Source organism: Erythranthe guttata, chromosome 12, assembly GCF_056151865.1.
Source record: "Erythranthe guttata isolate IM_541 chromosome 12, IM_541, whole genome shotgun sequence".
In the NCBI taxonomy this organism is placed as follows: Eukaryota; Viridiplantae; Streptophyta; class Magnoliopsida; order Lamiales; family Phrymaceae; genus Erythranthe; species Erythranthe guttata.
The window spans coordinates 11,973,093-11,989,421 of record NC_142544.1 but is presented as its reverse complement, the minus strand read 5'-3'; the positions used below and the strand labels follow the sequence as shown (position 1 = coordinate 11,989,421).

At 35.2% G+C, this 16,329-nt stretch overlaps 1 protein-coding gene across 1 annotated transcript; it reads left to right on the top strand.

Moving 5' to 3' along the window:
• The first annotated feature begins 6,225 nt into the window (after window positions 1–6,225).
• Window positions 6,226–15,886, top strand: LOC105962326 (Prolyl oligopeptidase family protein). The gene is made up of 11 exons (XM_012986623.2): window positions 6,226–6,621; window positions 6,916–7,199; window positions 7,344–7,538; window positions 8,116–8,462; window positions 9,841–10,132; window positions 12,509–12,667; window positions 12,837–13,202; window positions 14,338–14,403; window positions 14,612–14,660; window positions 15,204–15,327; window positions 15,614–15,886. The coding sequence occupies exons 1-11, from the start codon at window positions 6,324–6,326 to the stop codon at window positions 15,690–15,692; spliced, it is 2,259 nt and encodes a 752-aa protein (XP_012842077.2). The 5' UTR covers window positions 6,226–6,323; the 3' UTR covers window positions 15,693–15,886.
• Window positions 15,887–16,329: the final 443 nt, after the last annotated feature.

Sequence of the window (16,329 nt, the reverse complement as noted above, 5' to 3'; positions counted from 1 at the left end):
ATACAAAAGTATAATAAACATCAAGTAAAAACACACACACACACATATATATATATATATATATATATATATATATATATATATATATATATATATATATATATATATATATACTATTTCACATCATAAATTATTTGATATCCAACACAATTAATTGATACATATTTTATAGCATGTAATGAATACGTGTTTCATGCAATATCAAATTCTGAGGAATTAATAAGCCTCCTTATTATTACTCTTATTACTGCACATATTTTGTAGTATTTTGCACTATGCATAATAGGAGAGATTAATAATACGAAACATATAAGTTCATCCATGCATTCTACAACAATACCCGTAAATTTCAGAGCGGGTACCCGTGGGTCAGATATAAATTGCCATCCCTAATTTTTTAGTGTAATATATTGATTCTCAAAAATCAATCGACTGGGTTGCTCCGAAAGTCGTCTTTGGAGTATTATCGTCAAACTTTATTCTGAATGTATGCCTCTATAACTCGATCAAATTTTTCAGATCATAAATTGATGACCTCAGTGTAAGTATCAAGTTCTTGACCATTTGTCGTAGAACAACCCCCGGAAACTTCTTATCCATATCATGAATCAACGCGAATTATTCATCTAAGTTTCGGCCCAAATAATTTGATTTGAATCACACTTTTGGAGGAATCCTTCGAAACATCTATTTCAAAGGCCTAATCTGCATAAAATTTCAGAAATGTGTTATCCGCAGCCCCAAAAATTAAAGCTAGATAAATAAACCAGATAAAAATCAAAATTTGTGAAGAATCCTGAAATTGCGTCAATTTATTGACAACTTTGGCAGTGTTGATGGATTTTATAATATCTTTCTCATATGAAGTCCGATCATGATTATTCAAAAACTTTGAACAACTAACGCAACGCATTATAACTTTTGCCTTTTGAGTTTTCCACAATTCGAACGGGATAAGGGCCTAAATCATGCTTAAAATTTTGCTAAATGTGTTGCGCGAAAAAGCTACTTCATTTGTATCATGAGCACATATATTAAACTGCAACATGATATATGTTAGAGGAATACAATATATATTCATTTTTGATTTAGTTTAGCCTTAATTAGGTGATTTGATTAGATTCAATCAAGTCTTAATTAGTGATTTGATTAGGTGTAATTAGTTTCTTTCTTTTATTGTTTCTCTCTTGTGTGTATATAAATGTACAAGCCCTCATTGATGAAATACAAGACACAATTCATCTTCTTCATTATGTGTTTCTTCATTTCTTCATCATCACCCACACCCATCATAACCGATTTATACACAATCCATCATTCCGATAGTCCTTCTACTATCCCTGTCACACCTTTGTTGACAGGAGATAATTACGGATCATGGAGTCGTGCAGTCACAATGGCACTTCGTGCCAAAAATAAGCTTGGTTTCGTTGATGGGTCACTCCCAATTTCGACAGAGAAATCTGACATTTCTAATTGGGAACGTTGTAACGATTTCGTATGAAGTTGGATCGATCCTTAATTCTGTTTCACCTGAGATCCATCCAAGTATCTTGTATGCTGAAACTGCAGCACAAATTTGGACCGATCTCAAGGATCGTTTTTCTCAATCAAATGCTCCAAAAATTTATCAATTGAAACAGTCCATTTCTGCCCTCAAACAAGAAAGCATGTATGTTTCATTGTATTTTACGCAACTCAAATCTCTATGGGATGAACTCGGTTCCATTATCCATATCACTCCTTGCATTTGTGGTAATGCTAAAAGCATTATTGACCAACAAAATCAAGATCAATCCATGAAATTTCTTCAAGGACTACGTTTTTCCGCTATTCGCAGCCAAATTCTCTTGATGGAACCATTTCCTTCCATTCAACGTATCTATAATTTGGTTCGTCAAGAAGAAAAGCAGCAAGAGATCAATATTCTCACAACTCCTACTGTTGATGCCGCTGCACTTCAAGCATCTAAACCTCCATTTCGTCCGTCGGGAAAACGTCAACGTCCATTTTGCGACCATTGCAACAAACATGGTCATACTCTTGCTACATGCTATCAACTTCATGGCTTTCCCGACAAACATGTGAAGAAATCCGTGCCACCACCATCCAACTCCACTCTTATGGCTAGTTCACTCACGCACGAACAATACAACAAACTTCTCACACTTCTTGCCAAAGAAGAAACTAGTGGACCCTCAGTGCACTTAGCAGGTAAAAATCACATATTTTCATCATTTTGTTGAATTATTGACTCCGGTGCTTCTAATCATATATGTACATCTCTCTCATTTTTTTCTTCATATTCCCCTATTCGTAAAAACATATATGTTCAATTGCCTGATGGCTCTCACGCGCCTGTGATTCACATAGGCACTGTCAAATGTTTTGGTACTTTCATTCTCACGAATGTTTTTTACATTCCATCTTTTAAGTTCAATTTTTTATCCATTTCACAATTTACGAAATCCACAAATTGTGATATAATTTTTTCTTCGTCTGGATGTATATTTCAGGACCAATCAACGAAGAAGATGATTGGTCGGGGTAATCCTCACAATGGTCTTTTCTTTCTAGATTGCAAGGTTTCTAATTCTGCTCTTTCTATTAAGCAATGTAATAAATTTGATCTATGGCATTCTCGCCTTGGTCATCCATCTAGGCCTCGTTTTGATTTTATTGTTAAGAATTCACAAAATATTATTCCAAATAAGGATTTTGTTTGTGATGTTTGTCCACGTGCTAAACAGGCACGTCTTTCATTTCCTCAACGTACCTTGTTCTTCTCATTGTTTTGAATTGATTCATGTTGATATTTGGGGTCCTTTCTCTATACCCTCACAAAATGGATCACGATTCTTCTTAACTATTGTTGATGATTATTCAAGATGCACTTGGATTTATCTAATGAAACACAAATCCGAAACTTTCAACATGATAACCCATTTTTTTAATCTAATTCATCGTCAATTTAACACAAAAGTCTCTCGTTTCAATTCCGGAAATGGGGATATTTTTCTTCCTCAACTTCAAACCATACGTTCAGATAATGGTTCTGAATTTCTTTCCAGACAAATTCAAAAATGGTTTCATGATAATGGAATCATTCATCAACGTAGTTGCGTTGCGACCCCACAACAAAATGGCATTGTAGAACGTAAACATCGGCATCTCCTTGATGTCGCTCGAGCTTTACGATTTGAAGCAAACTTGCCTCTTTCTTTTTGGGGTGAATGTATCCTAACCGCTGCATTTCTCATTAACAAACTTCCGACTCCAGTCCTTCAATATAAATCTCCTCATCATGTCTTAGTTGGACAACTTCCATCTTATTCCTTTCTTCAAGTTTTTGGGTGTTTATGTTTTGCTAAAAATATAAATATTCAACATAAATTTGATGAACGAGCAAAACCTGGCATCTTTGTTGGTTATCCTTATGGACAAAAGGGATATCGTATATAAGACCTCAAAACTCGTCAAATTTACGTTTCACGCGATGTCATATTTCATGAGTCAATTTTTCCATATCATGATCTTGCAAATTCATCTTTACAAGATCCAATTTCAATTACTCCGATCAATGATAATGGGACTTTTGACTACCCTACACCACTCATCGACCCCCCTTCGGGTGATTCTATTCCTCATAATGAAACTACGAGTTTGGATGACTCGCCACCATCTCCTTCCTTACCCTCTCAACTTGATAATTCAATCAATTCTCCCTCTATTTCCGAATCTCTTTCCTCACCTTCTCAACTTGATGGTTCAACTAATTCTCCATCTATTTCCGATGGCACACCATCTTCTGATTCACCTTCTACAACAATTGTTCGTAATTACCCTCAACGCATCCGTCACCAACCAAAGCGTCTCAATGATTATATTTGTAATCATATTTCACTATCCACTGATTTTCCAGTAGCAAATTACATTTCTTTTCGTAATTTAAGTCATTCCCATCAAGCCTTTCTCACAAATGTCATTAAGAATCAAGAGACGCGATCATATTCTCAAGCCATAAAATCAATTGAATGGCGTGATACAATGGCCAAGGAAATTCGAGCTCTAGAATCAAATAACACTTGGTCCTTATGTCAAATCCCACCCGGCAAATCACCCATTGGTTGTAAATGGGTCTTCAAAATTAAATATCGGTTAGATGGTTCAATTGATCGATATAAAGCTCTTCTAGTTGCCAAAGGTTACACTCAAATTGAAGGAATTGATTACCATGATACATTCGCACCTGTGGCAAAACTAGTTACTGTACGTCTCCTACTCTCAATTGCTGCCATTAAAAGTTGGTCCATCCACCAACTTGATGTTAACAATGCATTTCTTCAAGGAGATCTTAATGAAGAGGTCTATATGAAACTTCCCCCTGGCTTCTCTCACAAAGGGGAGACTCGTGTATGTAAATTAAATAAATCAATCTATGGTCTTAAACAAGCATCTCGTCAATGGTTCTCCAAATTCTCAACCACTCTTATTAGTCGTGGTTTTCATCAATCAATTTCAGACTACAGTCTTTTTACATATATTCGTAATAAGACATCCATTTTTATACTCGTCTACGTTGATGATATTATCATTACAGGAAATAATGATGATGCTATTTCCGATATCAAAAAATTTATTGCCAATTCTTTTTCCATAAAAGATCTTGGTAATCTTCGATACTCTATGGGTATTGAAGTATCTCGTTCTAAACAAGGCATTTTTTATGTCAACGCAAGTATACTCTAGACATCTTATCTGATTCCGGGATGACTGGTTCTCGTCCGTCTGATTTTCCAATGGAACCACATCTTCGTTTACGTCCACATGATGGGACTCCTCTTCCCGATCCATCAATCTATCGACGACTCATAGGGCGTCTGCTATATCTCACTGTAACACGACCTGACATTCAATACGCGGTAAATACTCTTAGTCAATTCATGGAAAATCCACATTCTACTCATCTTGATGCTGCCAATCGAATCCTTCGTTATCTTAAAGGTACAATTGGTAAAAGTTTATTCCTTTCTGCATCTAGTTCTCTCACTCTAGTAGGATATGCCGACTCTGATTGGGCTGGTTGTCCTACCACTCGTCGGTCTACCACTGGTTATTTCACCATGTTAGGTTCTAGTCCTATTTCTTGGAAAACTAAGAAACAACTAACCGTTTCTCGTTCTTCTGCCGAAGCCGAATATCGCTCTCTCGCTGCACTTACCTGTGAGTTACAGTGGTTAAAATATGTTCTAACGGATCTCGGTTTCAACCACTCTCAACCAATTCCAATTCATTGTGATAGCCAAGCTGCTATACACATTGCAGAAAATCCTGTCTTTCATGAACGCACCAAGCACATTGAGATTGATTGTCATTCTGTTCGAGAAAAAATTCAGGCAGGTCGCATTGCCCCCTCATACCTACGTTCAAGTGATCAACTGGCAGATATTTTTACGAAACCACTTGACGATGAAGCTTATCGACGATTAGTTCGCAAGTTGGGTGTTTTTGATATATCAATACCACTTCCAACTTGACGGAGGGTGTTAGAAGAATATAATATATATTCATTTTTGATTTAGTTTAGCCTTAATTAGGTGATTTGATTAGATTCAATCAAGTCTTAATTAGTGATTTGATTAGTGATTTGATTAGATTCAATCAAGTCTAAATTAATGATTTGATTAGGTGTAATTAGTTTCTTCCTTTTATTGTTTCTCTCTTGTGTGTATATAAATGTACAAGCCCTCATTGATGAAATACAAGACACAATTCATCTTCTTCATTATGTGTTTCTTCATTTCTACAATATAAAAATGAGCTTTGATGAAGATCGATGGACTCTAATGCACATCTGCCATCTAGGGCGTTCGTACACGCCTTGGGCTCCCATCTTGGGCGTTCGATTTAAAAAAAAAAAAAAAATTGGCACTGGACGCCCAACTCGGGCGCCCAAATGCAGCTTGCACGCCCAACTTGGGCGTGCACTGCATGAATGAGCGCCCAAGTTGGGCTTTTACGCGTTTTGGGGGGGGGGGGGGGTTGAATTTTTTTGGGAAGTTTTGGGGTTTTAGAAAGATAAAATATTTTTTTGGGGGTCTTGTTATAATCGCAAATAGCAATTTTCAAACCGCGAATAGCAATTCCCAAATTTGATCCATCTTTTACTAATCTACACAGTATAATTTACAAAATTACCAAACCGAAAATAAATTTGATCCATCTTTTACTAATCTACACAGTATAATTTACAAAATAAGCCCCCAGTCCCATCCCTCCAACGAGCAGGGGCTGAAAGATTAGATTTGGGCATAGCCCGAGTGATGCGCAGACTGCGTCACTTGCCGAGTGCTACAAATTCTGCAACACTCCATACGTTCCATTTCAAATCTTCTTCTTCCGCTTCGATATCTCCGAGGAGAAATTTGAGTGTGGGAGCTTGTTCGCTGTTTTCATCGAACATGGAACCTCCAATTGCGAAGAAAGTGAAACACCAGATGGAGATGTTTGGTGACGTCAGAATCGACAATTACTACTGGCTTCGCGACGATTCTCGCTCCGACCCTCATGTTTTGTCTTATCTGCGACAGGAGAATGCTTACACCGACCATCTCATGTCCGGTATGTTCAGTTCTATTGAATATTTAGTTGGGGTTTTGATTTTAGGAGATGGGGACAATGTATGTATCTATCTTTGATTTTGATTGGTTGATTTTCGTTCTCAATTAGGGTTCTTAGGGATATCTATTCTTTAAAAACCCAGAAGATTACTCAAAGTAGTAATTCCGCCAATTTCAAGAAGTTCTTCTGCTGAAGCCAATTGCAAATTGCGTCAATTTTTAAATTTTTATATCTCTAATGCATCTGATTCGGAAGAACTGAATCGGTTTATAACTGTTGGATTACTTACTGCAGGAACCAAACATTTAGAAGAACAGATTTATAGCGAGATAAGAGGTCGTCTAAAAGAAGATGACATATCAGCGCCTTTTCGCAGAGGAGCTTATTATTACTACAGCAGGACCTTAGAGGGTAAAGAATATTCCCAGCATTGCCGCAGACCTGTGGGTAATGTTGGTACAGAAGCGTCTGTTTACGACACCATGCCTACTGGACCGGATGCCCCTCCGGAGCATGTCCTTCTCGATGAAAATGCCAAAGCTCAAGAACATGCATTTTACACCATCGGTGCTTTCAAAGCAAGATAACCTTCTGTTTTCTTTCTTTTATTTTTTATATTAAATAATTTGAGCTTTGCCTCTCATGAGTAATTTGTTTCTTTCTAATATAGTTGTACGCCTCTCACCTTATCCTTATTATTTATTTATTTATCTTAAAACCAGGTTAGTCCAAACAACAAGTTGGTAGCTTATGCAGAAGATACTAAAGGAGATGAAATTTTCACAGTTCATGTCATTGATGCTGAGTCTCGAACACCAGTTGGGAAGCCTCTGGCTGGAGTTACGTCAGATCTTGAATGGGCTGACAACAACGCTTTAGTTTACACCACTAGAGATGAGATACTCCGACCAGACAAGGTATGGATGAGTGCCTAATTAAGCTTATGCTCTTCCTCTCTTCGTGGTAGTGATTTCCAAGAAGTTTATGCAACTTTGTGAATTAAAAGAATACATTATAGCTCTAATTGTGATGAAGGGCCATGCATTTTCTGGGGAGTTGGTTTCTGTTGTCCTTCTGCTATGTTATTGAGTTATGCTAATAATAATTTTATTTATTTGCTTTACACTTCTATATAAGAATGACGTCTTCCATTATGCTTTAGTCATTTGTGAACCATGGAGTTAATATTTTTATGTTTATGCCCGTTTTGCTTGTGGTAAATGTACGTAGTTCCTCAAAGTTGAACGTATAAGGTGCGCAATTCTGATCCCAGTTGATGACCTCTTGTCTATCCTAAAAAGTCAGATAGCCTCAATAATTGAAATATGAAGATTTATCTTGTTAACGCAGTAGAAATCCATTGTTTTGGGTGTTTATTTGGAGGCAGTTCAGTACCATTTTCTGTTACCCATTAAAGAAAGTAATTTGCTAATTGCTATTGCTATTGCTTTTCAAAATTGAAACCTATCAATCATGTTGTATTGCTTTTGACAGGTATGGTTACATAAGCTGGGAACGGAACAATCTTTGGATATTTGTCTTTATCATGAAACGGATGACATGTTTTCTGTTGATCTTGCTGTTTCTGAGAGCAAGAAATTTCTGTTTGTTGAATCTGCGAGCAAAATTACAAGGTTTGTCTTCTACCTTGACATTTCGAAGCCCGAAGATGGGCTAGTTATTTTGACACCACGTTTGGATGGCATAGACACATCAGCAAGTCATCGTGGGAATCATTTTTTTATTAAGAGAAGAAGTGATGAGTGTTTCAATTCAGAAATACTTGCTTGTCCACTGGATAACACATCAGCTACCACAGTTCTTCTTCCTCACAAGCCAAGGTAACAATGCAATTAGCCACATTATTCATCTTTAAATTTAAAAGAGGACATAATCATTTCTTTTAAGAATTATTTTCTCAAATACAGTGATATGTGCATAGCTCCTTCTAAACTTTATACTGGTGGAAATACTACAAAAAGCGGAAATTTGTCCTCGCATATGTAGCATAACATAATCCTCACTCAAATTTCAATTCTACAAAAAATAATGAATGTTACCGTTGGATCATAATTTCTTTATTGCTTCAGTATCTATTACAAAAAAACGATTGACCCTTCATTCTTCAACAATGATGGGAATCATGTTTTTTGAAAATGCATTCCAAAACAAGCAAGCATATCTACTGAAAATCTACCATTACTCAGGGATGGCAAAATATTCATATGGCAGGCTTTGCTTTGTCCATTCATTGATTCTCATCAATTTTCAGTTATTTGTTGGTATATCATTATATGGGTTCTGAACAACCTCGTATTAGATGAAAAATGAAGCTAAGTTGTGTGAATTTTACATGTTGCCACAAATTATACCTCCTATTGTATTACATGCATTGCATTTGAAGTATAGCATTTGCTTGCCTTCAATACATTTTGATTTGGTTTCGTTTAGATAATGTTCGAGTTGAACTTTTTGTGAATAAAGATTTCAATTTGAGATGCAGAAGCATGTGATATGGAGAAGGGTTGCTATATAGGCTAGTAATCTAGGAAAGTCTCAAATTCAAGATTAAAAAAAATATTATAGTGTCCAAAGTGACATCAGTTGGACTCTTGATCATAAGGAACATTTAAATATACAGTCACTCGTAGCATGGTCATTGCATGACAACAGTAAGAGTAAAAGTCGAAAGGTTACAAAAGCAGAAGATATATTAAACAACCTCAAAGTTTCTCCAATCTGAACAAGAAAAACAACTCTCTAATAATGAATTTTACCATATAGGGAACTAGATATAGTTGTCCTAGCAGATATCCAAGTTGAGATGCTCCACATTGTATTTCCAGATTGAATGTGTCTATTATAAAGACAATGATTAGGACACACTTCACTCTCCTACTTGAGCAAGGATCTAATCGAACTAACTCATTACCAATTCCTAGTCAAAAGAAGAACTTCAAAGGAAAAAAAGAAGAAATATTATCAATCCTTATTCTTTCCACTTGAGCGCATAAGCTATTGAGGGCTGATATGCATCATTGGTCTTTTAGATTAAAAGAGGAAAGAGAAAACTCTTCAATGTTAAACTAAATTTCCAGGAAACTGAAAATACACCAGTGTTGAACTTTCATTTGTGTGAGAGATTTCGCTTGCTTTGTTCTCCTGTTCACTTGAGCTCTGTTGATGAACTCAGCTGACATATTTTATACTTTTCAACAGTGTCAATATTCAGGAGATGCAACTCTTTAGCGATCATCTTGTTGTTTATCAGCGGGAAAATGGTTTGCCCAAGATAACAATATATAACCTTCCAGCTACCGGAGAGCCACTTGACAGACTGCAAGGTGGCCGGGTAGTGGATTTTGTTGATCCTATATATTCAGTGGATCCATCAGAGTCAGAATTCTATTCCTGTATTTTAAGGTTCGATTATAGCTCGATGAAGACACCTCCTTCTGTTTACGATTATGATATGAACTCTGGGATTTCAGTGCTCAAGAAGATTGATGTGGTGAGTTATTACATGTTACTATCGCAAAAGCCTACTAAGACTAAATCTTCTTCAAAAAGTCTTTATGCTTTGGATTCATATTGTACATGTGTTCCCATTCATATAGCAAATATAGGTACACGAAACCCTTTGACCTCAAAAGATTATTCTAGTATAAAACTCAGATTTTTTCTGAGGAGAACCATTATTAAACTGAAACATACATGAACATGAACTGATTTTATTCAAACCCAACAATCTTTGCATCTTTAAGAACCTTAAAATAAGAAAACAATTAACTTAAATACAAATAGGATTTCAGCTTTTCAAAACTTTACTGGACCACTTAAACGTTTTCTGGTATCCAGACTCTTATTTTTTCTATTGAGACAACTCTTTCCTTGAGATAATACCTGTGCCTAGTCTAGGATTTCTAGCAATGTGTTAATATTTTTTTTAACAGTTAAAAGTTTTGCTATTATGTTAATATTTTTTCCCCTAATGGTAAGGACTGTTCATTTGACAGCCGTATGACCAATTGACTAGATTCTTTGATTTGTCTAGTCGTCTAGGGAATTTGCTTAAATGTGAAACATAAGACTAGATATCTGAATGGGAAATTTAATGATTACATAGAGGAACCAGGCTATTTAATTAAGTGGTACAAGGATTAACACCACATTTATAATCCATTAGTGAAGGGTAAGACTTGAATAAAAGCGCCCCATGATAAGGTAGAGTTACTTTCTCATACATAGACCACATAGAGTAATAAAGGATTACTTATCTTATTCGAAATGATTCATAACTATGTTAAGTTAATAGTAGATGGTTGCTCTGAAGGGTTAAGTAGAATGTTAACTTGCTGACATTGAGTTGTTTTATTTTGGGTTTTTAGTCTGCTTGTGGATTTACTGTTGTATTTGATCTTTAATTTTTATTGACTTGTTCGTATAATAAAAACACTTCTTCTAGTTATCGGTACTGATATCCCTGAATTGGAAGTTTTTAATCATTGTTATCAATATTTTTCTTTGCTTCTTAAAAAACTTGTACCAAAGCTCTTTCTTTGCATTTTTGATTTGTGGAATGAAGAATTAACTTGGCTTGCTGGTAACTTGATCTACTCTATATTGTTTCTATGTCGCCTGATTTCTCATTTCTTGTTTGTTTATTTTATCTACTCATTTTTCGGTGTCAAGACGGGTGGTGGTCGTGATGGTAATAGAGTAAGATGCCTGAGATATGATCTCTGTGTATCGATGTCTTATCTCTTGTTTGAGGAAGTGAATTATGGTGCTGCACTCTGAAGTAGAGGTTGAGAAATAGTGGTGTCACATCACATGTAGTTAGTTAGCTTCGAAAGATGTGTCACTCTTTATTAAATGGAAAATAATAGGAGTCATAAATGTTGGACAAAAGGGAGCATAAAATTTGAGAAAGGGACAAAAGGCTTCAGCAGCAGCCAGCAGTATAGCCTTATGGAATGAAGGAAAAAATCTGGCAGAATATGAACTTCTCCGTAGATTTAACCAAAAGGTTGATCACTTGATGGGCTCGTTCCCGGCATCAATTGACTACCTCGGGTTCACTAGGACATGAAACAGACATTGTTAGAGAGTTTTTTATAAACGCATTGTTGTGGAGGTTGAGGATTTGTTTGAATTTACAGATTATTTCGAAATCTAGGAATTTCTTGCAACAGTTGGTGAATGAAAGTCGGTTAAAGTGATATTTTGGGGCAGGTTTGGCTTTCAACTACCTTTTCGTAGAACACCCAAACACATTATTATTAAAGCATTTGAAAAGGTTTATTTATTTGTTAGTATACATGGAAGATAAATAACGTGGCTTTTCTGCAAAGTTAATTTCGTATGCCCTTCCTTGTTCTTGTAGTAACAACTTTGGTTCCCTGTCTTTTCCGACCATTTAAACAAAAAATGCCCCCTCTTTCTCTGCTTGGCTGCTTCAGGAAATGTAATGCATCTTAATGAAATCTTTAGTGGTTGAAATGACACTCTTATCCTTAATATGGACGTATAGTTTGAGAAACGCAGCCAAGCACAGACCAGGTTCAGGAACTATTTCATGTTTAATAACAAAAATACTCCAAGGTTTTGTATTCGTGAGAAAGAATAACCAGATTGCAGATTTTGAAAAATGCCTAGTATTTTGACAACACACTCCTCAAGTTTTAAGTCTATAAGAGTGTAATTACCTGTAATTGTTTCTGTTCTACTGATGGATCTTCATAGAAGACTAATCCCATCTACTTTTGTTACAGCACATTATCTATGTTAATTCGACTCCTCCATGAAAAGATTTTACCATTACTTTGAAGCCAAAATATAAAAATTTGATGTGTCGTAATTAACTATTTTCTTAATTTTGTTACAGGTCTTGGGAGGCTTTGATTCTGGTAATTATTTAACTGAAAGACAGTGGGCTACTTCTGCTGACGGTACTAAAGTGCCTATTTCGATTGTATATAGAAAAGATCTAGTGAAGCTTGACGGTTCAGATCCACTACTTCTTTATGGATATGGTTCCTATGAGGTAATGCAAATTTTTTCAAGTGCTATAAGTTTTTCCTTTTACTATTTCGGATCAGATTTATGTTTTATCATTTTCATATGGTTTGACATACACCAACACATTCGGAATGCCCAAGTTTCACTGACAGCTTGACCTTGATTGTCTTCTAACTGTTGATTTTTTAAAACAGGTATGTATTGATCCATATTTCAAGGCATCAAGGTTGTCTTTGTTAGACAGGGGTTTCATTTTTGCAGTTGCCCACGTTCGTGGAGGTGGTGAAATGGGAAGACCATGGTATGAAGATGGAAAACTGCTCAAGAAAAAAAATACATTCACAGATTTTATTTCTTGTGCTGAATATTTGATAGAAAAGAAGTACTGTTCAAAGGAAAAACTTTGCATTGAGGGCAGAAGCGCTGGTGGTTTGCTAGTTGGTGCCGTTATTAACATGCGGCCTGATTTATTTAAGGCCGTTGTGGCTGGAGTGCCTTTTGTTGATGTTTTGACTACTATGCTTGATCCAACTATTCCTCTTACAACTTCAGAATGGATGGTGAGTTTGGTTTCCATACAATTGTTTCTAAACACCGTGATGACTTAAATCTAAGAGACTATAATCAAGTCTCTTAATGCTATATATTATCCATTATACGGCTCCTTGTCTCTGTTTTCCGCAAAATCAGCAACTTGTTATAGTTCCTTTGAATAGAAAGTCTTCTAAGTTAAACATATGCGAACTGTATGTGTGTGAATGTTTTATTAGTCTTAAATGACCAAAAAACAAAATGTACCGATACATAATTGTGATTCCACTGTAAATCATAACTATTTAAAGTCTTTCCTCAAAATATTCACTGTTAAAACTTAGGTACTTAAGTTTACATCCATAGCAGAGATGTAGTATATCTCAGCAAGACCGGACTGAACTACTAAACAATTGAGCATACAACCAAAATGTATTATGACTACCCCGCTGGGAATTCTGATATACTTAAAAAACCAAAGAATATATTGATAACTTTGTAGTAGCAATTATCGGCTTTCCTGTGGTTAGTTTACCTGATATCCCAGGGTAAATATAAATAAGATCAATTTAGTTGGCACTGGAAAACTATTTTTATCTTTGAGATACTTGTTGAGTTAGTAAAATATATGGTTGCAGTGGGGATTACTAATAAGACAGTTACTTTTCGAACCACTATAATTTTTCAATCAGGAGTTTTTTTTCTTTTTCTTTTTCTTTTTACTCTGTTTAATAATGATTTGCAGGTATTGAATGTCAAACCAGATAAGGCTGCAATATTTATTTCGTTTATTGAATATTTTGGATTCTGTTGCCGGGAATCCTGTTAAGATGAATAAAAGTTCGAACCTATCTTGGTCCTTAATATCAAAGTAATGTCATCAAGTTTATACCTAGATATGGTATAGAATCTACACGAGAAAGATATAGGCTCACAAACAGACGAATCAGAGACCCATTGTTTCAGATTTAACATGTCGGTTTAGCATTTTGTATGCTTTACCAACAGTTCCGTTGCTGTTTCTGATACCTTTTTCCACTGCATCATTTCCCACTTCAATTTTTTTCCTAGTTGTCACAGTTTAGTTAAGCCAGATTTATCAAAAGGACTGTAGGCTGCAAAGTAAGGCATGTTCACTTATGTTTCTTTGTTTTGTTACTGCAGGAATGGGGTGATCCTCGCAAAGAAGAGTTTTACTTCTACATGAAGTCCTATTCCCCAGTTGATAATGTAAGTGCTTAATCGTTTTTTTTTTTATTTTTGAATTTTTCCATGTTGATATAGGCGATAGATGAAATATCGGTAGTAGCTTTATGGAACGTCCATATTGGTAATGAAATCCTATTGCCCTGTTTACACTTTACTGGTTTAGTTTCAGTTCATCAAATTTCATTAGTTTATACAACTGCTTATATAATAACATTGACTACTTTTACAGATCACAGCACAAAATTACCCTGCTGTTCTTGTAACTGCCGGATTAAATGGTAAGTGTGAAAACAAATCTTAACCACTGTATGCATGTCATGGGAATGTAAAGAATCACTTTTTTTTTTCTTTATAGTTCACATACCAAGTTAGGGGCAAGCGAAAGAGATAGATTATTTATTTTTAATTTTTTTAAATGTGGAAAATAATATTATTTGAATGCTTGCATCACTTTGTTATACACATGGGATATGGATTCTATTAGCTCTTTGAGGATTAGGTGAATGATTTTTGTTTAACCTAGTGGGAGACTCCTAGTTAGTTTTCTGAGGGTAAGGCATCATATGAACATATTCAGACACAAAATGGCTTACTTTTGATCCTTGTCATTCGGCAATGATTTTGCTCACTTCCTTTAACATGAAATTAGCTAACATTCGTAAATTCGTTTATATCACGACTGGTTTATGTTAAACTATTCAATTTGTTTCTTCATCTTACCCAAGTCAACTGCACCATGAAAACATAGATGTTTTGTTTCCCATTAAATTATTTAATATTGCTTCTGTTGAGGTAAAATATAAACACTTGTTTTTTGACAGATACGCGGGTTCTGTACTCAGAACCAGCTAAATTTGTTGCAAAGTTGAGAGATACAAAGACCGATGATAATACGCTGCTCTTTAAATGTGAACTTGGTGCGGGGCATTTTTCAAAGTCAGGAAGGTAATGAATGATATTACATTCCACTGGTAGTTCATAATTTGCTGGTCATATAAGTTTTTTTCATTCTAACTAAAGTGTTTACCGAATAAATTATCATCAAAACAAAGTCTGAGATGAATGATACTGTCTAGTTATTGCTTTAACTTCCAATTAATATATTTATGCTGCAAAGAATTCTAAAAGTTGTGCCTCATTGCTTGCTGTACATAATAATAAATAATTTTTGTTTCAGTTTAGTTTGGCTATACTTGTAAAGTTAAATTTTGGTTTTGGTTTGATGATGCAGGTTTGAAAAGCTGCAGGAAGATGCCTTCACATATACTTTTATTATGAAGGCCTTAAACATGGTTCCTAGCATGCCTTAGATTAAGAAGCTAACTAGTTCTTGGACTATCATTTCGCAAAATACCTTTATTTAGAATTTGAACAAAGATTATTATTATTTTTTTTAGAAAAATGTTTCCAAGAACTGTCCGAATTCTTACTTCTTCCTCAGAGCATGAAAGCTAGTGATCAGAAATCTTATATATTGAATTTCTCGGTTTAACTCTCCAGAAAATTGCAAAACAAATATAGGCACATAAAGAAAAGAGCAGTAAACCACAATTTGTTCGCCCATCAACACCAGAATACATGAAATTTCATATTATCGAGTTCATATTGGTATCAATTTTCTTGAATTTTGTAAATAGAAATGGTTCTGGGAGAAAGAATTTTCGACTGAGTAAGAAAAATCATGAAATGGTTTGTGAGATCGAGAGAGATATGTTGCTTCGATTTTGACAGATTCTCTCTTTTATTCCAAGAGAGTCAATAAATCATCCAATATCGATTAGCTTGTAAGAAAGTTAAATGCAATTTGAAATTATGGTTCTAAATTTCTGTGTTTCGGCTTTCTTGACTTTCCCTTTGGAAAGAAGAGTGAAATTATTGCAGAACTGTCACTTGTGTGTGATGTTGTAAATTTTGTTTAGTTTCGTTACAACTTTTTTAGAGGGATAT

Excerpts from the sequence above, each read along its gene's own strand:
- LOC105962326 (XM_012986623.2), top strand. The coding sequence starts at position 6,324 with ATGCGCAGACTGCGTCACTTGCCGAGTGCTACAAATTCTGCAACACTC. Across the intron at positions 6,622-6,915 it reads CACCGACCATCTCATGTCCG|GAACCAAACATTTAGAAGAA; the intron begins GTATGTTCAGTT and ends TACTTACTGCAG. Across the intron at positions 13,203-14,337 it reads TTACAACTTCAGAATGGATG|GAATGGGGTGATCCTCGCAA; the intron begins GTGAGTTTGGTT and ends TTGTTACTGCAG.